Raw genomic sequence first — 25095 nt, forward strand, 5'->3', positions numbered from 1 at the left:
GTCCAGCAGTGACACAGAGACATCAAACCAGTGTCATTCAGTAGAGGAGGACAGGGGACAACTTTCACAACCTATATTTTTACCCCTACTGCTCTATTTTCACCCCTACTGGCTGAAATCGGTATTGCATGTCCAAAATTAACATTCATTCTGTAATAGCTTTGTCCAGCAGTGAGACAGAGACATCAAACCAGTGTCATTCAGTAGAGGAGGACAGAGGACAACTTTCACAACCTCTATTTTTACCCCTACTGCTCTATTGTTATCCCTACTGCTGGAAATTGGTATTGCATGTCCAAAAATAACATTTTTTTTGTAATAGCTTTGTCCAGCAGTGAGACAGAGACATTAAACCAGTGTCATTAAGTAGAGGAGGACAGAGGACAACTTTCACAACCTCTATTTTTACCTCTACTGCTCTACTTTCACCCCTACTGGCGGAAATCGGTGTTTCATGTCCAAAAATAACATTATTGTTGTAATAGCTTTGTCCAGCAGTGAGACAGAGACATCAAACCAGTGTCATTAAGTAGAGGAGGACAGGGGACAACTTTCACAACCTTTGTTTTTACCCATACTGCTCTACTTTCACCCCTACTGGCTGAAATCGGTATTGCATGTCCAAAATAAACATTCTTTTTGTAATAGCTTTGTCCATGAGTTAGACAGAGACATAAAACCAGTGTCACTCGGTAGAGGAGGACTGGGGACAATTTTCACAACCCCTCCTTTTATGTGAATAATCCATGTCAAAATAAAACAAATTAAAAACTGTATCCATCAGGAAGGGAGAGATATAAAAATCATTCAGTAAAGGGGAACAATTGACATTGACAAACTCTCTTGTTTCTTTTACAACAACTAAATGTTAAATAAAATGTTTATAAACTTGTGGTTGTGCATTGTTTTGAAGTCTGGGCAAGATGTATATACATATGTGTGTGTGTGTGTATATAGGCTATATACAGGTGCTGATCATATAATCAGAAAATCATCAAAAAACTTGATTTATTTCAGTTATTACATTCAAAAAGAAACTTGTATATTATATAGACTCATTACATGCAAAGTGTGATATTTCAAGCCTTTATTTATTATAATTTTGATGATTATGGCTTACAGCTGAAAACCACAAAATCAAAATCTCAGAAAATTAGAATATTACATGAAATCACAAAGTAATTACACAGTAATCCCATTGTCATTTAACCAGGTTTTGGTTATTTTGGCAGAATAGGCAGGTGCAAATCCTGCTGGAAAATGAAGGAAGCATCTCCATACAGCTTGTCTGCTGAAGGAAGCATGAAGTGCTATGACAATGTCGTGGAAGACGGCTGTGTTGAGCACAGTGGACCAACACCCACCCATGACAAGGCTCCCCAAACCAACACAGACTATGGAAACTTCACACTGGACTTCAAGAATCTTGGATTGTGTGCCTTTCCATTCTTTCTCCAGACTCTGTGACCTTGGTTTCCAGATGAGATGCAAAATTGTCTCTCTTCAGAAAAGAGGACTATGGTCCACTGTGCTTTATTAAATCCAGAGTAAACGCAGCCGTCTACCAAGACATTTTCAGAGCACATGCTTCCTTTATTTTCCAGCAGGATTTGCACCTGCCTACTCTGCCAAAATAACCAAATCCTGGTTCAATGACCATGGGATTACTGTGCAATTTCATGTAATATTCTAATTATCTGAGATTTTGTTTTTTTGCTTTTCACAATCTGTAAGCCATAATCATCAAAATTATAACAAATAAAGGCTTGAGATATCTCACTTTGCATGTAATGAGACTATATAATATACAACTTTCTTTTTTTTAAATGAATTACTGACAAAAAATTTTTTTTGATGATATTCTAATTATGACCAGCATCTATACCCTGTCTGTTTCAGTGTTTGTCATGGAATCCTTGCTATATGTCACATCCCTTTTGGAAGTCTGTTTTGCTTGTTTCTGGTTTGGTTCTTGTTCTTGGATTTACTTGTTTGGATTTTGACCCTTGCCTGTACTGGATTGTGAGTACGGATTACCCTAATAAAGAACTGTTTTAGAATGGAATAGAAATGGAAGCACTTAAAGGTGCTCTTAGCGATGTCACACGTTTTTTAGGCCCAAACATTTTTCTATGCAGACAACCCAGGCTCCACAAATGTCAACAAAGACAAACTGCGGCGACCCGTCCACGAAACATAACAAACTGTTCCAGCCAATAACTGACAAGAAGGCCCTGGGGGTGGGATTTGGGGGGTCAGTGCAGATGAGGAGGAGGGAGGGTCTATATAGCCTCCGTTTTGTTTGAAAATACTTTAAACGTCAATAAGAAGTCACGTCACCCGGCATGGCTTAGACTAGAGCACCTTTAAATATGCTTTGACTTAGTCATTTTTCCATATGCATTGGAGCACAATAAATTAGTTAATGAATTTCATTATTCAAAATAAATATCTAAATCTGTCACTTACTACAAACTGTTTATGTTGAAAATTAGAAATAGTAAACATGTTTGAAAAAAATACTGTCATTTGTTTTGAAATATACATTATGCAAAATATTTATTGCGTAATGAAAAGTGATTCTTATTTTATCTTACTCTGAATAATTTGGGTAATATAGAGTCTCATGAGAGTTTTCTATTACTTTTCAAACCAATCCCTTGCAAGTCAATATATTTCTGGTTGACTTAACTACACTTATAATCATCAATTTTAACAGATTTCTCATTTATGGGCTGGATATTTACAATACCACTGAGTTCCAATGAATAAAATGTTGGGTTTTCATGTTTTTCAAGGGATATTCCATAGGTATTCCTAACTGTTTATTCTGTCCTATTAAATGAAACCTACCTATAAGCATACCTGTCATGCAAAAAGAAAAATTATAATTATATTACTATACTTGTTTAAATGGACTCCTTAACTTAGGGAATAACTGTGTCACACACACACACACACACACACACACACACACACACACACACACACACACACACACACACGCACGCACGCACGCACGCACGCACGCAAACACACTTTAATCATTGTGTTGGTGACACAAACTGACCTTATTTGGAATTCCGCCAAACATATCTTACAGCATTTCTTTTAAATATTTATATTTTTAAATAAATACGTTTCAAATACTAATATGTAGCATATACACATAAAAAAAAAAAATTGTTTTATGCATATTGAAATCGTTAAAAAAAATAGTTATCTTACATCGGAGGCTATCATGACATGACACTGTCACTCATTCTGCACGTGCTGAAATTTGAGACTGTCATTTAAGTTTTGAAATCAATCGTGAACAGTAGGTGATTGGAGCTTTAACGTTATTACAAACACATTGCGTTAGAATGCGTTTCATGTCGACATGGGTAGAGTGAAGAGAGGTCAAAAGATTAGAAAATGTGATTTATGGAGTCGATGTGGAGGATTTGCTCAACTGATAAAAAAGTTCCAAGATGTAAACATAACGAAGAAGAAAACGAAATGGAGTTCAGAGGTATGGCCAGAACTGTCTATATCTGTGTTCGGAATTAATAATGCACAATATCGTAAATGGCTTTATGTTGTGTGGACTGAAAATAGAAGAGGAGTCAGATCACATTTCATTAAAACAAAAAAATGTGACGATAAAGACAGCGATGGAGAGCGTGGTGCAACATCTGCGGCCCCTCTGTCACCTGTTGTTGTAGCAGACAGTGATGGAGACAGTGATGGAGAGCGTGATGCAACATCTGCGGCCCATCTGTCACCTGTTGCTGTAGCAGATGATGAAGACAGTGATGGAGAGCGCGATGGAGAGCGCAATGCAACATCTGCGGCCCATATGTCACCTGTTGCTGTAGCAGATGATGGAGACAGTGATGGAGAGCGCGATGGAGAGCGCAATGCAACATCTGCGGCCCATCTGTCACCTGTTACTGTAGTAGATGATGAAGACAGTGATGGAGAGCGCGATGGAGAGCGTGATGCAACATCTGCGGCCCATCTGTCACCTGTTACTGTAGTAGATGATGAAGACAGCGATGGGGAGCGCGATGGAGAGTGTGATGCAACATCTGCGGCCCATCTGTCACCTGTTACTGTAGCAGATGATGAAGACAGTGATGGAGAGCGCGATGGAGAGCGTGATGCAACATCTGCGGCCCATCTGTCACCTGTTACTGTAGTAGATGATGAAGACAGCGATGGGGAGCGCGATGGAGAGTGTGATGCAACATCTGCGGCCCATCTGTCACCTGTTACTGTAGTAGATGATGAAGACAGCGATGGGGAGCGCGATGGAGAGCGTGATGCAACATCTGCGGCCCATCTGTCACCTGTTACTGTAGTAGATGATGAAGACAGCGATGGGGAGCGCGATGGAGAGCGTGATGCAACATCTGCGGCCCATCTGTCACCTGTTACTGTAGTAGATGATGAAGACAGCGATGGGGAGCGCGATGGAGAGTGTGATGCAACATCTGCGGCCCATCTGTCACCTGTTACTGTAGTAGATGATGAAGACAGCGATGGGGAGCGCGATGGAGAGCGTGATGCAACATCTGCGGCCCATCTGTCACCTGTTACTGTAGTAGATGATGAAGACAGCGATGGGGAGCGCGATGGAGAGCGTGATGCAACATCTGCGGCCCATCTGTCACCTGTTACTGTAGTAGATGATGAAGACAGCGATGGAGAGCGCGATGGAGAGTGTGATGCAACATCTGCGGCCCATCTGTCACCTGTTACTGTAGCAGATGATGAAGACAGCGATGGGGAGCGCGATGGAGAGCGTGATGCAACATCTGCGGCCCATCTGTCACCTGTTACTGTAGTAGATGATGAAGACAGCGATGGGGAGCGCGATGGAGAGCGTGATGCAACATCTGCGGCCCATCTGTCACCTGTTACTGTAGTAGATGATGAAGACAGCGATGGGGAGCGCGATGGAGAGCGTGATGCAACATCTGCGGCCCATCTGTCACCTGTTACTGTAGCAGATGATGAAGACAGCGATGGGGAGCGCGATGGAGAGCGTGATGCAACATCTGCGGCCCATCTGTCACCTGTTACTGTAGTAGATGATGAAGACAGCGATGGGGAGCGCGATGGAGAGTGTGATGCAACATCTGCGGCCCATCTGTCACCTGTTACTGTAGTAGATGATGAAGACAGCGATGGGGAGCGCGATGGAGAGCGCGATGGAGAGCGTGATGCAACATCTGCGGCCCATCTGTCACCTGTTGTTGTAACAGACAGCGATGGAGAGCGTGATGTAGAAGCAGCATCGGCAGACCAACCACAACATCAAAAGAAGCCATATAGAAACACAAGGCCAGGACCCAAGTCCTTTACAATGTACATATCCACACGTAAATGGAGAAAGATAAGGCCTTTGCCAGGTAGCAGAAAATTGCAAAAATCATGGACACATGTCATTTATGAAAAATTTCAGAAAACAAATCCCTGCTGCACACTTGTTTTTAAATACCAGCACTTAAAGGTCACTCACAGTCGTAAGTATCGGTGCCCATTTATGACAGTTAAGGCATCATGTTCCTTCAAATCTTGCAATGCCCATTATATTTTCCATATTTCACACAAACCATTGGGCTGTGACAAACAAATTCCAATTCAGGTTACAAGAATTGGTAAGGTAACACATTTGAGACCGGAGATAAGGTCCCGGCCAGCTAGTTACCAGAAGAGAGGCAAGATTGCCAAAGAAGTGGTACAAGGAGTAAGCAATCTGTACTACAAAAATCTCAGGGAAACACCAGTTCCTGAGTTGATGGCTGGAAACATCACTCGAAGTTTAAATAAAAACATACTCAAAGTAATTTCTAGTGAAATTAAAAAAAGCTGCAGACTGCATGATGATGTGATCCTGGAGCTGATGTTGACACAGAAAATAATCAAAGACACAGATCTGTCATACAGATTTTGGCCAGGGTATGTCCAACATCTGCAAGTGGATCCATTTGGAGTGCATCTTCTCACTGAGACAGGACTGGACATCCTTGTACAACATCTCAGAAAAGGAAATCCTGTTACCTTGTATTTGGATGCTACTGGAGGGGTTGTGAGTCGAGTTCCAAGTCAGGCAAAGAGAGTGCTGTACTACAGCATCAACCTACCAGGACATGGAAAAGACAAGCCTCCTCTTCCTGTTTCTGAAATGGTAACAAATGATCACACTATCCCAAACATTACTTTCTGGTTGCACCAGATGGTAACAAAATTACGGAAACTCACTATCTACAACATACATCGCGTTGAAACCGACTATAGTTGGGCACTCATCCAGAGTGTCCTTTTGTCTTTCAACAAACAAGATATACATACCTACCTAAAGGACAGCTACAATTTAGTCACAGGAAATGACACCATGGCAGACTTCAGGAAACTCACTGTTCTTCACTTATGTTCTGCCCATTTAATTAAGGCTGTCCATGGAGCAATTGGCAGAAGAACAAAAGACAAGGGATTGAAGGAGTTTGCTACTCACTGTGTGGCACAACTAATAAACACCACCAGTCTGAAGACGGCAATAGACATTTTTGAGTGCATGTGCCATGTCTTTTATACCAAAGCAAACACACAGCGTGTCAGTCAGTTTCTTCAAAAACTCCATGACCACATTCGGGGAACAGAAATTCCACAAGACGCTCTGGATGAGAAGCAGGCAGTGGACAACTACATCCCTCCAGAGGCAAACACAATATTGGCCAGGTCACCATTTACATATGAGTTCACTTCTGTACTTGAGGCTGTCATGTCTATTCAAGATCCTGCGGAAGAAACAGAAATGGACAGTAACAAATATCATTGTCCAGTGATCCTGGATATTCTGATTAAAGACTACATGCCGATTTTTCCACTCTGGTCAGGGATAATGCTTGGCGATTTGCAACGATTCAAAGACAGAGAGTTTATCAGAGATGACCTACAGAAAACACATGACACAAACTGTCATGCTGAAAACTGGTTCTCTATAGTCAAGGACAAAATCCTACAGAAAAAACTGTACCATCGCCCAGCAACATTTATACAAAAAATGTATGCGTCATTGCAGGGAAGGTACAGAGAACACATCCTGCAACATGACCTTCCAGACAGGATGTTGCTGAAGCGTTTAAATGTAAAAAAACAAAGTTTGGAGGACTTTGAGGAGAAATGGGCTAAGAAGAGCATGAGCGACCCTAAAGAAAAAAAATCCAAGTACTTTCATACCCCAGAGGTTATACCTTCTCCTAATGAAAAGGTTAGTAGTATGGCCATTAATAAAGATTACATACATGACCATGAAAAAACAATGTATTATTATAAGTATTTCTAATATTAACAAAAAAGTGAATTGTTACACATTGCATCACATCCTTAATTTCTGCTGGTCCACGTAGGCATCAAAAGATTCTGTCGGACGGCCAAAGTTGAAAGTAAAGACGACTGACAATGTCAGAGCCGTGTCTGACCCTTCCCAGGTAAGACGATGTCAATTTAAGGCAAATTCAAGGCCACGACAACTTTTTAAAGTGTATAATTACCCTAACATTATTAAAGTTTTTCACAACAACATGCAAATGTTGATATCTTCTGTTTTCTCATTATAGACATCTAAAAATCCTGTCGGACGGCCAAAGTCGAAAGTAAAGACGACTGACAATGTCAGAGCCGTGTCTGACCCTTCCCAGGTAAGACGATGTCAATTTAAGGCAAATTCAAGGCCACGACAACTTTTTAAAGTGTATAATTACCCGAACATTATTAAAGTTTTTCACAACAACCTGCAAATATTGATATCTTCTGTTTTCTCATTATAGACATCTAAAAATCCTGTCGGACGGCCAAAGTTGAAAGTAAAGACGACTGACAGTGTCAGAGCTGTGTCTGACCCTTCCCAGGTAAGACGATGTCAATTTAAGGCAAATTCAAGGCCACGACTACTTTTTAAAGTGTATAAATACCCTAACATTATTAAAGTTTTTCACAACAACATGCAAATGTTGATGTCTTCTGTTTTCTCATTATAGACATCTAAAAATCCTGTCGGACGGCCAAAGTCGAAAGTAAAGACGACTGACAATGTCAGAGCCGTGTCTGACCCTTCCCAGGTAAGACGATGTCAATTTAAGGCAAATTCAAGGCCACGACTACTTTTTAAAGTGTATAATTACCCGAACATTATTAAAGTTTTTCACAACAACCTGCAAATATTGATATCTTCTGTTTTCTCATTATAGACATCTAAAAATCCTGTCGGACGGCCAAAGTTGAAAGTAAAGACGACTGACAGTGTCAGAGCCGTGTCTGACCCTTCCCAGGTAAGACGATGTCAATTTAAGGCAAATTCAAGGCCACGACTACTTTTTAAAGTGTATAAATACCCTAACATTATTAAAGTTTTTCACAACAACATGCAAATGTTGATGTCTTCTGTTTTCTCATTATAGACATCTAAAAATCCTGTCGGACGGCCAAAGTCGAAAGTAAAGACGACTGACAATGTCAGAGCCGTGTCTGACCCTTCCCAGGTAAGACGATGTCAATTTAAGGCAAATTCAAGGCCACGACAACTTTTTAAAGTGTATAATTACCCGAACATTATTAAAGTTTTTCACAACAACCTGCAAATATTGATATCTTCTGTTTTCTCATTATAGACATCTAAAAATCCTGTCGGACGGCCAAAGTTGAAAGTAAAGACGACTGACAGTGTCAGAGCTGTGTCTGACCCTTCCCAGGTAAGACGATGTCAATTTAAGGCAAATTCAAGGCCACGACTACTTTTTAAAGTGTATAAATACCCTAACATTATTAAAGTTTTTCACAACAACATGCAAATGTTGATGTCTTCTGTTTTCTCATTATAGACATCTAAAAATCCTGTCGGACGGCCAAAGTCGAAAGTAAAGACGACTGACAATGTCAGAGCCGTGTCTGACCCTTCCCAGGTAAGACGATGTCAATTTAAGGCAAATTCAAGGCCACGACTACTTTTTAAAGTGTATAATTACCCGAACATTATTAAAGTTTTTCACAACAACCTGCAAATATTGATATCTTCTGTTTTCTCATTATAGACATCTAAAAATCCTGTCGGACGGCCAAAGTTGAAAGTAAAGACGACTGACAGTGTCAGAGCCGTGTCTGACCCTTCCCAGGTAAGACGATGTCAATTTAAGGCAAATTCAAGGCCACGACTACTTTTTAAAGTGTATAAATACCCTAACATTATTAAAGTTTTTCACAACAACATGCAAATGTTGATGTCTTCTGTTTTCTCATTATAGACATCTAAAAATCCTGTCGGACGGCCAAAGTCGAAAGTAAAGACGACTGACAATGTCAGAGCCGTGTCTGACCCTTCCCAGGTAAGACGATGTCAATTTAAGGCAAATTCAAGGCCACGACTACTTTTTAAAGTGTATAAATACCCTAACATTATTAAAGTTTTTCACAACAACATGCAAATGTTGATGTCTTCTGTATTCTCATCATAGACATCAAAAGCTCAAACGGACATTGTCACTGAGGCCACAGGCCATGTACGTAATGAGGACATTATACAGGCAAAAAAAAAAAAAAATGTGCATGTTATATTATTTGTATGTGTGAATGTACTTCTGTTAAGGATTAATTCCACTAACATGAGAATGTAGTTACTTTTAAGTTGAGTTGTCAACTTAAAATCCATGTCTATGTTCCCTGTAACTGTTATTACTTCCGCTCGACACCGTTGATGTGTTTGTTTGAAACATTCACCGTTTAACGCAAAACAACTTGATTACATTTCTGCATAAAAAAAATATAAAAATATGTATCAATTCTTGTCTGTATAAGTATATACAAATACATTTAATTCAGCTTTGTACTTGTCTTTATAAAGTTAACTGTCTATCCTGTATATGTTCATGAAAATGGACACAAAGTAAAACCAGCACAAAGGAATTTATTGGTGTGCAGTGAATCTTGATTGTTTTTCTCTCCAATCTAATTTTTATAGGCTTTTTGGAATTCAAGAGACAGCGAAGTCGTGGTTGCAGTAATTCAATCAGTTGACAAGGATGTCTCGTATACACTCCGTCTGACAGAATTTAAAAGCCTGAAACCACACAACTGGTTGAAAGGGGAGGTAAACATATGTCTACAATAACAAACATTGATATACTCTAGTTACATAAATAAGGATTTACATTAAACACCATTAAATGACAAAATGGTCTATTTTACAGTTTTTCTGAATTGCTAAAACACATTTCTTGAACCCATCACTCACTTTCTCAAAACCTTAAACACAAAACCACACTTTCACACCAAAATTCACAGAACCTCTGACACTTTTGGCAAAATCGAACAATTGCCTCAAAACCATTTTACCTGTGCTCAAAATCACACCATGCTCTCAGATCATACACACGGCAAGTCAAAATTATAAACACTACAGATCATTCATTAGACACAACATCAAAAAATGGAGAAGACAGACTTCAAAGCATGCAGTTACAGAAAAAAGTATATTGTAACTAAGTAAACAAATTTTGCAATTACGTAAAAAAGTATAATGACAATACAGTAATAAGGTGAATAAATTGTATACTGTATCCACTGCAAGTATAGTATTGCACTGAATATTGAATAGTAGGCCTGTCAAATGTCTGTATACAGTATTCACCACTTGCATACCGTGAAAATACAGCGACCCGACTACAACAGCCAAAAAGTTTACAGTAAAAAACTCTCAATGAAAAGCATGTTACAGTAAAGTACACTCAGAAGACTGCAGAATCACAGTCAGTGAGAGAGATTGATTCTGCTTCAGCATAATGTCTTCATGTTGGTCCGGCCGGAGGAGTTTCTCCTCATCACACACACTGTCATCTCTGAGGTAAAGGGAAAAACCCTAAAGCAGAGTCAGCACTGACAACATTCTCCACACCTGCTCTTCCTCATCCACTTCCTCCTTGTTCACCACCTCTTACACACATACTCTTCCTTCTCTCCCTCTTATATTGTTTCCATCCATTGTTGGTATCACCATTCAGTGCAACATTTTGAGTCAATTGTGGGACTCTGAACTGACTTGTATTATGTACAGTTGGTTTGGTCACATCATTAGAAATAAGTGTGAACAATTTTGAGTCGAGATTTGCAAACAGTGTTTTAAACACCTGAACTTTGTTTAATGTTTTACAGAAAGAGTGATTTATTCGACAATTATTTTTTTAGCCTCTTGAGAATTTGGTTCAGAGGGGTTTAGTGTTTTAGCAATTCAGAAAAACTGTAACAAACATTTCAGGATGCATTTAAATATTTGTACTGCTGGAGTGTGGATTTATATATTCATGTTTATAAAATGTTAAACAGTAACTATAATGTGCATGAACTTTCACTATCACTATTGGTAGGCTAATGAATAAAGACATTGACAAATATGAGTTTATTTGTTATAATACATTTTAGGGTCAACCCATTTAATCCCAATTTTTTCACAGACACACAAATATCCAAATCATGTGTCATTAGTATCCCTTTGAAACAATCAATCAAATTTTTTTTTTACTTTTCATGGAAACGTGTGTGAAAAAGTGAGTTTTATGATCGGTCACAATTGTGACCGGTGGGATACTGTGTTGTATCAACCATTGGACAGACTGAATATAGGTCTATTTGACAGTGCAGTGTTTGTGTGTGTGTGTTTGTGTGTGTGTGCATGTGCGTGTGTGTATGTGTCTGTGCGTGCGTGTGGGGTGTGTAGTGTGTGATTTGACTGTGTGTGATGTGCGTGTGGGGTGTGTTGCGGTGTGTGCGTGCGTGTGCATGTAGGTTGTGGGGTGTTGGGTGTGCGTGCGTGTGGGGTGTTGCGGTGTCCGTGTGCGGTGTGCGTGCGTGTGGAGTGTGCATGGTGTGGCGTTGGGTGTGCGTGTGGGGTGTGTTGTGCGCGTGTGTGGGGTGTGTGGAGTGTGTGGCGTGCGTGGTGTGTGTGATGTGCGAGTGTGAGTGTATGTTTCTGTGTATGTATCTGTATGTAAAATTACGTATAAAGTTAGGTATTGTGTATTGGCATTTAGATACAATGTGTTATCCCACCAGTCACTATTGTTGCTGTTGACATGTTTGTGAGTTCTGTGAACACATTAAACAAAGTTGAGTAATTGCAAATGCATATATCAATACTAGACACCTTGAACATGACGTGTACCAAATAACTATGTCCTATCTTTATGTTAACATACTTTACTAATCTTTTCTTTGGGAGCTTTCTTGCTGCAATCCTCTTGTCAAGGCACAAACAGGAAATAAACAGCTCTGGTCATGTGACTATTTACAGTAAACATGCGACACTGCACATATTTCATTGAGACCCTTTAATATTTCAATATCTGCTGGAAATGCATTGATAGATTATTCAGTAACATTTTCTATAGCTTTAGAAATGAAACCTTTTTTTTACGGTCACTATTGTGACCGTTGGGATTACATGGATTAATACATTTCATTTTATTTAATAATTGCAGATTATTGAAAGTTACATCCAAGCACTGTTGAATTCACAACCAAATGGAAGACATTTGTTTTTATTGAACCACTACTCTGCCGGTGTGATTGTGTTTGGGGAGAGGTCTGAATTGCCAAGGCACAGTTTTCGAAAGGTTAGTCTTTACAGTTGTTATTTAGTGCAAAAATAAAAGGTCAGAAAGACAAGTTTAATAATATTTCATCTGCTTTACAGGTCAACTTTGACAAATATGATGCCATGATTGGCTTCATGCAAGTGCATAAAAACCACTGGAAATTTCTGGTGTGTAAAACCATTTCCAAATCATAGTTAATTACTTACATACATAGACAAACTAACTAACTGTTAAACTAACCAAACAAAATGTTTTTACAGTATCTTGATAAGAAATTGAAGAAAGTCTTTGTGGTGGATCCCCAAGGGATAGATGAAGAAGAAGAATCTAAACTTGCTGCTGAAAGATTCAGGTATTGTATTATAATATTTCTCTTTTTTTATGAACACACAGTACATTATCAAGTACTGTTATTATCAGCTTTGGTGACAGTTTAGTGAAATGATACCTGGTTACAAATTCAATAATACAATTCTCATACGCATTTAGAGAATTCTTCAAAATGCGGCAGGAACTTTATGGTAAGACCGACTGGGTGGATGTGACATGGACACATGGTGTCTTGAACCACAGCATACAGCAAGATGGTTGCAGCTGTGGAGTTTATGTCATGCAGGTAAAATTTTTGAAACCTTGAAACAAGACAAAATTTTACATTACCTCGACAGTGTAATTTTTAAATTTCTTATTATGCTATGGCTAATGTATTTTGAAATTTTATTTTATGCTTTTTATGTTACCAAACAGATGGCTAAGGAGGTGGTGGAGGCATTTCCAGTGACACCATCTGAAATAATGATACCTTCCCGTATGCGTCTCCTTTCCAAGCTACGTAAGGGGGTGGCTGGAACAATCTTAGAAGCATCAGGTATGTATTGTAAGCACACCATTAAGGAGAATATTGCACTGATCCTTCAGTGTAAGTGCTCTATACTACACATGGGCATGAAAAGCCAAGGCTCCCACAAACTGATCTATAGTCATTTTTGAGCAGCGAGTTTGATTCGTATTATTATGTTGGCTTTACAATGGTAATGAAAACATAAAGTTTAAATTTGTATCGGTTCCTATAATATCTTCAAACAATATCTTAGTCTTTATATATGACCTAATTAAAATAATTAGATTTCTACCCTGAAAAGGAATGAAGAATTCACTATTTGTATATACTATAGTAATAAATTTATAATGTTTAAAGTTAATATATAAACCATGAATTAACTGTCTATCTGTCAGTTAAACAGTTCAAATAGAGCACTGATTTGCAAAAAATGTGTTTACAGTTTTCAACCCCAAAGATCATTGCTCCTTTTGTGGACAAGATTCTCCTGTTGGACTTGTGGGTCGGAATACATGGGTTTGTATCTGTTTCTAAGTACATTTTATTATTACATTTTTTATTAAATCTATTAGAAATGCATCTCAAAGTGTAAAATTATTTAAATTACTTAAATAATTAGTATCCAGATAATTATGTAATTAGTATGCAGTTAACTTTGAAATAACTTTGTAGCAAATTTACTGTAGTACTTTTCTAGACAGTTTTTATCTTTCGCTTTGATACATTTCTCGAATCATCCTCTACATTTGTAAAATAATAAGTGCATTTCTCAAAACAATTCGTACAAATAGAAAAACACGATGGATTAGCCAAAAGCCAGTCTCTTGCTCATATTCCTTAGTTCATCTCTCAAAAGTAAATATCTGTGTCAATGACCATGTCAGTGCCATTAGACAAGTCCTTGTCCCATTGGCTACGGATAAGACAGTACAAATCTACACACCACGGTATGCAAGTTATTGATTGAAAGAGACTGGATATGATTCAAAGTGACATTTTTAGAATTGGTCAGGCAAAAAAAAAAATAATAATAATTACAATATTATTGTGATATAGAGAATACACCCAAAGGCAAAAACAGAACATTATCATGGAAAACACAGGAAAGACCAATTTCAGGCTGAACTTTTCTTTTGCATCCAACAGCACGTGTGTATATACTTGAGGGTTGAAGTATGTATTGAAGGTTCAAATTTGAGCTATTTCAGAGAAATGGTTTATCATTGGTTGATCTACATTATCTTCAGCAGTGAAAGTCAAGATTCACCTGCACAATTCATCAATTCATGGCACATTTACAAAAAGTATAATAGAAATGTGTAGAAAATATACTTATGACAACTTCTAGATCAACCATTTTGCATTTAATTACTTATACAATTAACTAATGACTTGATGTTTTGAGGTGTAAGATATTGCACGGATAAATATTTAATACATTTTAAGGAACATGGCATTAGCAACTGATAAATAATGTTGGAAGCCGCAGACAATTGTACATAATCAATATCAAGACTGTACCAAAGCATTAACAACTTAATGAGAAAGAATGAGAAACTAGTTTTATAAAATGAACAAGTGAATAGAGTATGTGGAGGTTGAACAAGTAGTTTTGAGAATTTAATTTCTGATCTGAGAAATGCACCAAAGCTGTGAAAAACTGTATGTAAATAAAGATAAAATAGTTTCATTATTGTACTGTATATTTGATTTCTATTTAATTAGAAGTTTTCAAGTTGAAAATAATATTACTTTATTATTCATGTCGCAAGATTTTTTTAAATTAAAGTTTATTTGTAAATTAATGTTTGATTTAATATAAAAGTATACAAAGTTTAATTGTCACAATTTTCCCTCACCAGATTCAGTGCAGCACATGCGAAAGGTGGTATCACTCTGTCTGTGTCAACATTCCTAAAAGAGCCATTCCAAAATTTAAGAATGTTATGTGGTTGTGTGCATTCTGTAGATAAAAAATACCAAAACGGTTGAAATTGTACATGTACAAAAAATTGTTTACTCTTTTATGTTTTTTTATTTTATTTTTTATGTTTAATGTTATTTGATCATTTTGTTCAGTCTTCTCCAATTTGCATAAACACGAGTTCTGTCAACATGGCTGTTGTCCTGAACTTTTTTTGGGTGAAATCTCTGACTTTTAAATATAACAGTATATATATATATATATATATATATAATTTTTAGTTTAATATCAAGTCAAGTAACCGTTATGTATACAACACTTTTAATTTTTTTTAACTGTTTAAAGCAGCTTTCCTGTAAAATGACACAGGTTTGATGTCTCTGTCTTGCTGTTGGACAAAGCTATCACAAAAAGAATGTTACAGTTTTTTTCGATTGTTAAACGACAGTGAGCACAACTGGAGCTACGTGTGCAAAACTATAACTACAGTCTGCACTACCAACAGTCACCTGAGCTAAACAGTTCACATCACCTGCAAAACTCATTCCAAGCAACACAACTCTTAACACATGGCTCAAAACAGGCTCATGCAGACAAACACTATGCACAACCCTCACTGAGATAACACACACTGTCACTCAGAACACACTGAGAGGAAAAACACTAGCATCAAACACCAATACAGAAAATACAAACTTTTCATCTTTACAATTTGAACAATTTCAGTGACTTCATACAAAGTTATATTTTCTTCAAAGAAAAGAGTGACATTCTTTCAGGTGATTTATTTAAATTTTTAGAACATAATTCTTTAAGGTAAATGAAAATTAGCAGTTTGCTTCAATAGTCTGTAGTAATTTACAGAAATACAGTAATGAGAAAAAAAGGTAGAAACTAAAAGTACATACTGTAATTCGAACAAATAATTGAGGGGCTAATCCTGCCTCTCTCTAGCATCAGGCCACAGGTTTCCAGCCTTTCAGCTGAAATTGCAATCAGCAGTGTTTGAAAGGCACAAGGCAGAAATCTATTCTGTTTTGAATGTGTGGTTCACAGTTTTGACAGCAGTGTTTTAGCATTTGAACAAAGTGCTGTAAATCCACAGTGTTGTGCAGGTTGTGGTTAAAGTCATGGGATAAGTGTGTAGAGTTTTGAAAACTGTGTTCAAGCAATGAAAAACGAACTAGAGTTTGGTCCACATGAACTGCTGCTGTGCAGACTGGAGTTAGAGTTTTGCACATGTAGCTCCAGTTGTGCTCACTGTCGTTTAGCAATCGAAAAAAACTGTAATTTTGGACATGCAATACCGATTTCCGCCAGTAGTGGTGAAAGTAGAGCAGTATGGGTAAAAGTAGAGGTTGTGAAAGTTGTCCCCTGTCCTCCTCTACTGAATGACACTGGTTTGATGTCTCTGTCTCACTGCTGGACAAAGCTATTACAACAATAATGTTATTTTTGGACATGCATTACCGATTTCCACCAGCAGGGGTGAAAGTAGAGCAGTAGGGGTAAAAATAGAGGTTGTGAAAGTTGTCCCCTGTCCTCCTCTACTGAATGACACTCGTTTGATGTCTCTGTCTCACTGCTGGACAAAGCTATTACAAAAAGAATGTTAAATTTGGACATGCAATACCGATTTCCGCCAGTAGGGGTAACAACAGAGCAGTAGGGGTAAAAATAGAGGTTGTGAAAGTTGTCCCCTGTCCTCTTCTACTTAATGACACTGGTTTGATGTCTCTGTCTCACTGCTGGACAAAGCTATTACAACAATAATGTTATTTTTGGACATGCATTACCGATTTCCGCCAGCAGGGGTGAAAGTAGAGCAGTAGGGTTAAAAATAGAGGTTGTGAAAGTTGTCCCCTGTCCTCCTCTACTGAATGACACTCGTTTGATGTCTCTGTCTCACTGCTGGACAAAGCTATTACAACAATAATGTTATTTTTGGACATGCATTACCGATTTCCGCCAGCAGGGGTGAAAGTAGAGCAGTAAGGGTAAAAATGGAGGTTGTGAAAGTTGTCCCCTGTCCTCCTCTACTGAATGACACTGGTTTGATGTCTCTGTGTCACTGCTGGACAAAGCTATTACAAAAGGAATGTCAATTATGGACATGCAATACCGATTTCTCCCCAGTAGGGGTGAAAATAGAGTAGTAGGGGTAAAAATAGAGGTTGTGAAAGTTGTCCCCTGTCCTCCTCTACTGAATGACACTCGTTTGATGTCTCTGTCTCACTGCTGGACAAAGCTATTACAAAAAAAGTGTTAATTTTTAACATGCAATACCGAATTATGCCAGTAGGGATAACAATAGAGCAGTATGGGTAAAAATAGAGGTTGTGAAAGTTGTCCCCTGTCCTCTTCTACTTAATGACACTGGTTTGATGTCTCTGTCTTACTCATGGACAAAGCTATTACAAAAGGAATGTCAATTATGGACATGCAATACCTATTTCCGCATGTAGGGGTGAAAATAGAGCAGTAGGGGTAAAAATAGAGGTTGTGAAAGTTGTCCCCTGTCCTCTTCTACTTAATGACACTGGTTTGATGTCTCTGTCTAACTCATGGACAAAGCTATTACAAAAGGAATGTCAATTATGGACATGCAATACCTATTTCCGCATGTAGGGGTGAAAATAGAGCAGTAGGGGTAAAAATAGAGGTTGTGAAAGTTGTCCCCTGTCCTCCTCTACTTAATGACACTGGTTTGATGTCTCTGTCTAACTCATGGACAAAGCTATTACAAAAAGAATGTTATTTTTGGACATGCAATACCGATTTCCGCCAGTAGGGGTGAAAGTAGAGCAGTAGGGGTAAAAATAGAGGTTGTGAAAGTTGTCCCCTGTCCTCTTCTACTTAATGACACTGGTTTGATGTCTCTGTCTAACTCATGGACAAAGCTATTACAAAAAGAATGTTATTTTTCGACATGCAATACCGATTTCTCCCCAGTAGGGGTAAAAATATAGGTTGTGAAAGTTGTCCCCTGTCCTCCTCTACTGAATGACACTGGTTTGATGTCTCTGTCTCACTGCTGGACAAAGCTATTACAAAAGGAATGTCAATTATGGACATGCAATACCTATTTCAGCCTATAGGGGTGAAAATAGCGAAGTAGGGGTAAAATTTGAGGTTGTGAAAGTTGTCCCCTGTCCTCCTCTATTGAATGACACTGGTTTGATGTCTCTGTCTCACTGCTGGACAAAGCTATTACAAAAAGAATGTTAATTTTGGACATGCAATACCGATTTCCACCAGTAGGAGTGAAAATAGAGCAGTATAGGTAAAAGTAGAGGTTGTGAAAGTTGTCCCCTGTCCTCCTCTACTGAATGACACTGGTTTGATTTCTTTGTGTCGCTGCTGGACAAAGCTATTACAAAAAGAATGTTAAAGGTGCTCTAAGCGATGTCACGCGTTTTTTAGGCCAAAACATTTTTTTTCACATATCACCAACATCTCCTCACTATCCGCTAGCTGCCTGTCCCCTGAACACACTGTAAAAGAACGCGGTCTCTGCAGACTCCCCAGGCTCCACAAACGGCAGCAAAAACAAACTGAGCAATAAACAGAGCGACCCGAAGCACGAAACATAACAAACTGTCCCAGCCAATAACCGACAAGAATGATGTGGGGTGTGGTCTAGGGGGTTATTGCGTGGATGAGGAGGAGGGAGGGTCTAGCTAGCCTCTGTTTGTTTGATAATAATTCAAACATCAACAAGAGGTTACGCCAACCGATATCGCTTAGAACACCTTTAATTTTGGACATGCAATACCGATTTCAGCCAGTAGGGGTGAAAATAGAGCAGTAGGGGTAAAAATAGAGGTTGTGAAAGTTGTCCCCTGTCCTCCTCTAATGAATGACACTGGTTTGATGTCTCTGTCTCACTGCTGGACAAAGCTATTACAAAAAGAATGTTAATTTTGGACATGCAATACCGATTTCAGCCAGTAGGGGTAAAAATAGAGGTTGTGAAAGTTGTCCCCTGTCCTCCTCTACTGAATGACACTGGTTTGATGTCTCTGTCTTGCTGTCGGACAAAGCTATTACAAAAAGAATGTTAATTTTTAACATGCAATACCGAATTCTGCCAGTAGGGATAATAATAGAGCAGTATAGGTAAAAGTATAGGTTGTGAAAGTTGTCCCCTGTCCTCCTCTACTTAATGGCACTGTTTTGATGTCTCTGTCTCACTGCTGGACAAAGCTATTACAAAAAGAATGTTAATTTTGGACATGCAATACCGATTTCAGCCAGTAGGGGTAAAATTTGAGGTTGTGAAAGTTGTCCCCTGTCCTCCTCTACTTAATGACACTGGTTTGATGTCTCTGTCTCAATGCTGGACAAAGCTATTACAAAAAGAATGTTTATTTTGGACAAAAAGAATGTTTATTTTGTACATGCAATACCAATTTCCGCCAGTAGGGGTGAAAATAGAGCAGTAGGGATAAAATAGAGGTTGTGAAAGTTGTCCCCTGTCCTCCTTTACTGAATGACACTGGTTTGATTTCTTTGTGTCACTGCTGGACAAAGCTATTACAAAAAGAATGTTAATTTTTAACATGCAATACCGAATTCTGCCAGTAGGGATAATAATAGAGCAGTATAGGTAAAAGTATAGGTTGTGAAAGTTGTCCCCTGTCCTCCTCTACTGAATGACACTGGTTTGATGTCTCTGTCTCACTGCTGGACAAAGCTATTACAAAAAGAATGTTAATTTTGGACATGCAATACCGATTTCAGCCAGTAGGGGTGAAAATAGAGCAGTATGGGTAAAAATAGAGGTTGTGAAAGTTGTCCCCTGTCCTCCTCTACTGAATGACACTGGTTTGATGTCTCTGTCTCACTGCTGGACAAAGCTATTACAAAAAGAATGTTAATTTTGGACATGCAATACCGATTTCAGCCAGTAGGGGTGAAAATAGAGCAGTATGGGTAAAAATAGAGGTTGTGAAAGTTGTCCCCTGTCCTCCTCTACTTAATGACACTGTTTTGATGTCTCTGTCTCACTGCTGGACAAAGCTATTACAGAATGAATGTTAATTTTGGACATGCAATACCGATTTCAGCCAGTAGGGGTGAAAATAGAGCAGTAGGGGTAAAAGTATAGGTTGTGAAAGTTGTCCCCTGTCCTCCTCTACTTAATGACACTGTTTTGATGTCTCTGTCTCACTGCTGGACAAAGCTATTACAAAAAGAATGTTAATTTTGGACATGCAATACCGATTTCAGCCAGTAGGGGTGAAAATAGGGCAGTAGGGGTAAAATTTGAGGTTGTGAAAGTTGTCCCCTGTCCTCCTCTACTTAATGACACTGGTTTGATGTCTCTGTCTCAATGCTGGACAAAGCTATTACAAAAAGAATGTTTATTTTGGACAAAAAGAATGTTTATTTTGTACATGCAATACCAATTTCCGCCAGTAGGGGTGAAAATAGAGCAGTAGGGATAAAATAGAGGTTGTGAAAGTTGTCCCCTGTCCTCCTTTACTGAATGACACTGGTTTGATTTCTTTGTGTCACTGCTGGACAAAGCTATTACAGAATGAATGTTAATTTTGGACATGCAATACCGATTTCAGCCAGTAGGGGTGAAAATAGAGCAGTATGGGTAAAAATAGAGGTTGTGAAAGTTGTCCCCTGTCCTCCTCTACTGAATGACACTGGTTTGATGTCTCTGTCTCACTGCTGGACAAAGCTATTACAAAAAGAATGTTAATTTTGGACATGCAATACCGATTTCAGCCAGTAGGGGTGAAAATAGAGCAGTATGGGTAAAAATAGAGGTTGTGAAAGTTGTCCCCTGTCCTCCTCTACTTAATGACACTCGTTTGATGTCTCTGTCTCACTGCTGGACAAAGATATTACAAAAAAAAAGAGTTAATTTTTAACATGCAATACCCAATTCTGCCAGTAGGGATAACAATAGAGCAGTATGGGTAAAAATAGAGGTTGTGAAAGTTGTCCCCTGTCCTCCTCTACTGAATGACACTGGTTTGATGTCTCTGTCTCACTGCTGGACAAAGCTATTACAGAATGAATGTTAATTTTGGACATGCAATACCGATTTCAGCCAGTAGGGGTGAAAATAGAGCAGTAGGGGTAAAAATATAGGTTGTGAAAGTTGTCCCCTGTCCTCCTCTACTGAATGACACTGGTTTGATGTCTCTGTGTCACTGCTGGACAAAGCTATTACAAAAAGAATGTTAATTTTGGACATGCAATACCGATTTCTCCCCAGTAGGGGTGAAAATAGAGTAGTAGGGGTAAAAATATAGGTTGTGAAAGTTGTCTTCTGTCCTCCTCTACTTAATGACACTGGTTTGATGTCTCTGTCTCACTGCTGGACAAAGCTATTACAAAAAGAATGTTAATTTTGGACATGCAATACCAATTTCCACCAGTAGGGGTGAAAGTAGAGCATTAGAGGTAAAAATATAGGTTGTGAAAGTTGTCCCCTGTCCTCCTCTACTTAATGACACTGGTTTGATGTCTCTGTCTCACTGCTGGACAAAGCTATTACAAAAAGAATGTTATTTTTGGACATGCAATACCGATTTCTCCCCAGTAGGGGTGAAAATAGAGTAGTAGGGGTAACAATAGAGGTTGTGAAAGTTGTCCTCTGTCCTCCTCTACTTAATGACACTGCTTTGATGTCTCTGTCTCACTGCTGGACAAAGATATTACAAAAAAAAGAGTGAATTTTTAACATGCAATACCCAATTCTGCCAGTAGGGATAACAATAGAGCAGTATGGGTAAAAATAGAGGTTGTGAAAGTTGTCCCCTGTCCTCCTCTACTGAATGACACTGGTTTGATGACTCTGTCTCACTGTTGGACAAAGCTATTACAAAAAGAATGTTAATTTTGAACATGCAAAACCGATTTCCGCCAGTAGGGATAACAATAGAGCAGTATGGGTAAAAATAGAGGTTGTGAAAGTTGTCCCCTGTCCTCCTCTACTGAATGACACTGGTTTGATGTCTCTGTCTCACTGCTGGACAAAGCTATTACAAAAAGAATGTTATTTTTGGACATGCAATACCGATTTCCGCCAGAATGGGTGAAAGTAGAGCAGTAGAGGTAAAAATAGAGGTTGTGAAAGTTGTCCCCTGTCCTCCTCTACTGAATGACACTGGTTTGATGTCTCTGTCTCACTGCTGGACAAAGCTATTACAAAAAGAATGTTATTTTTGGACATGCAATACCGATTTCCGCCAGAATGGGTGAAAATAGAGCAGTATGGGTAAAAAAAAGGTTGTGAAAGTTGTCCTCTGTCCTCCTCTACTGAATGACACTGGTTTTATGTCTCTGTCTGACTGCTGGACAAAGCTATTACAAAAAGAATGTTAATTTTGGACATGTGATACCCATTTCAGACAGTAGGGGTAAAGGAGAGGTTGTTAAAGATGCCCACTGAGGCCCCCTACCGAACTGCACTGGTCTCATGTCAATAGGCCCTTTCAAATTAAAAAGCCATTACAAAAACACTCTGCTTTTTCTTTAAAAACGAAGAAAAAGTGCACTTTCCCCACGGTCCCTTACTCGCATCTCCGTCTAGAGCGAGCTTTCCCGGCGAAACTCACATTGCGGCGGCTTTTGAGGGGCAGTGCTTATTATATATAGCGAAAATACAGAAAATTAAGCTTGTGAAACATTGTTAGCCTTGCCTTTTTAGCGGCAATAGGGTTTAAATCATTTTTGGCCAAGTCGTTTAGGAAGTATTGCCATTTTTCAGCGAATATGTCTGGGGAATATCGAAAACAAAACTAACTTTACCCCGATATGATAGTTAGCCAGAGGAGAACTGGCCCCTGACTAGCCTGGGTTCTCCCAAGGTTTTTTTCTCCATCCAATCTGATGGAGTTTTGGTTCCTTGCCACTGTCGCCTTGCTTTTGGCTTGCTTAGTTGGGGATATTTAATATTCAACAATATTATTGAACTGTGTTGTACTACTTTCATGTTATCACTGTGAAGCTGCTTTGATGCAATCTGTATTGTGAAAAGCGCTATATAAATAAATGTGACTTGACTTGACTTGACTTGTTGTGCATGTTCTATTAGTTAAAGGAAAAATAATAAATATACAAATTTAAAAATATACAAAATATTATATACAAGTATGACCAAGATTCATCTTTCTGAGGAAAAAAGTTAATAAAAAAAAAACGTTTCATTTCTCAACCCATGTACATTTATAGCTTCACTGTCAAGTTCACAGCACAACGTCAAGAATTTTCGATGGACTAGAATGTTCCTGCATGAACCCATGTGCGCCTTACCTTTGATAACAGCCTCTTTTCCTCTTTCTTTTTCTCCACATGCTGATCCAAAGGCATCTGCAGAAAATCGTCTTCACAGCAGATGAAGCTCACGGTGCATCCCATCCAGACAGGTTCAGGTGAGCGTCCTTACGACCCATTCAACGCGAGCGTTCTCGTGACTATTCCTCCTGAAGGTCAGTACGGCAGGTACAAACACTCGCGCGCATTTCAGCAAAGAGATCCAACAGGCGTTATTCCTTTAGCATCGGCGTCTCCGCGTACGATGTTGACTATTGCCCACAGAACTCCCATTCAGAATGACGCAGTGAGGCAGTAGGAAGAGGAAGGATTGGAGTCTGAGGGGAAAAAAAGTTTGAAAACTGGGATGTGTAACTCCGCGCCGCGCGCACACGCCTCCAGAGCTGCAAGAAACGCAATTGGCGTTCAATGTAAACACAGGCTAATGCTCTTGTGATGTGTCGCATAGCGCAAACAACTGCGCAGGTACACTAGGCTACTATCTATCGTGACTAGTACAGTCTCTCTAACCTTCAAGTTATTTCAAATTTCACGCTTTTCAAACTATTTTTAACTTTCAGCTTTGTCAAGGCCACCTGACAGCTTGCTTTTATGGACTTTCCTTTTCTAGTTGTCAATAGAGTTGTAAGCGGCGAGATCAAAGCAATATGATCAACACGTGTTTAATCCGTACATGCAGTTACTGATCCGTCACTGATCCACTGATACTTTTCATTTGCCACCCCAAAATTAAAGGTTCAGAGGCTAGAATATCTTGGCTGGGAATTTTCAGCTTGCATTCCAACTTAATGTGCCATTTGTGATGGGGTTATGTGTGTCATTCACACCCTGTGATGTCAGCGACAACAAATGGTGGACAGCTATTTATAAAAATACACTGCATAAATGTCTTGTTTAAACTTATGTTAGAAATTAATTATTAAGCTAGTACATAAAAATGTTACTAAGTGTACAATAATGCTTTATATTAAGAGCTGTCGAATAAGATTTGGCAAAAATGTCAGGCTTTCAATCATTTGTTTTTGCATGTTTTTATGTAAAAAAAAAAAGAAAAAGGGGGGTCTTTTTTACTATTTGCATGGAATATTTCTTATTTTACGCACAGGAGAACTTCTGAAAAAAGAAATGAAACCTAATTGGCAACATGTGTACGCACAAGAATTTGTTCTTAACCTTGGTCTAATATTAATGCATTTGAAGTGTTCTAAATGAGCGAGCGCATGCCTGAGGTTAGTAATACCTACATATGTTTGTATGTTACGATACTCAATGTGTCAGATTATGTGTTTTTTACTTCTAACTTCTTGGACAAGAAACATGACAGACTACACGTTGCTTCCTGACCAATCGCCATGTGTGTGATGTCATAGAGAAGGCGGATCTAGTGACTGACTTCC

At 38.7% G+C, this 25095-nt stretch overlaps 2 protein-coding genes and 1 long non-coding RNA gene across 5 annotated transcripts in view; 2 read left to right on the forward strand and 1 right to left on the reverse strand.

Annotated features, from left to right (window-relative positions):
• Nucleotides 1–23959, reverse strand: part of tns1b (tensin 1b) — a 307710-nt gene extending 283751 nt beyond the window's left edge. For 2 of the 3 annotated variants that reach the window (XM_056264007.1, XM_056264004.1), the window contains exon 1: nt 23678–23958. In XM_056264007.1, coding sequence (XP_056119982.1) covers nt 23678–23782 — 105 coding nt within the window. In that variant the 5' untranslated portion in view covers nt 23783–23958. Of the gene's footprint in view, nt 1–23677 lie in introns of all 3 variants that reach the window. The other variant, XM_056264008.1, reaches the window with a different exon arrangement.
• LOC130097225 (uncharacterized) lies at nt 5259–7846 on the forward strand. The gene is made up of 3 exons (XM_056264015.1): nt 5259–7481; nt 7611–7691; nt 7821–7846. The coding sequence occupies exon 1, from the start codon at nt 5354–5356 to the stop codon at nt 7334–7336; it is 1983 nt and encodes a 660-aa protein (XP_056119990.1). The 5' UTR covers nt 5259–5353; the 3' UTR covers nt 7337–7481; nt 7611–7691; nt 7821–7846.
• Nucleotides 9095–9571, forward strand: LOC130097226 (uncharacterized). The gene is made up of 3 exons (XR_008808270.1): nt 9095–9161; nt 9291–9371; nt 9501–9571. It is a non-coding gene; the product is annotated as an uncharacterized LOC130097226 (long non-coding RNA).
• Nucleotides 23960–25095: the final 1136 nt, after the last annotated feature.

The sequence above is a fragment of the Rhinichthys klamathensis genome, unplaced genomic scaffold (assembly GCF_029890125.1).
Source record: "Rhinichthys klamathensis goyatoka isolate OS25496 unplaced genomic scaffold, OSU_Roscu_1.1 h1tg000212l_1, whole genome shotgun sequence".
Classification (NCBI taxonomy): domain Eukaryota; kingdom Metazoa; phylum Chordata; class Actinopteri; order Cypriniformes; family Leuciscidae; genus Rhinichthys; species Rhinichthys klamathensis.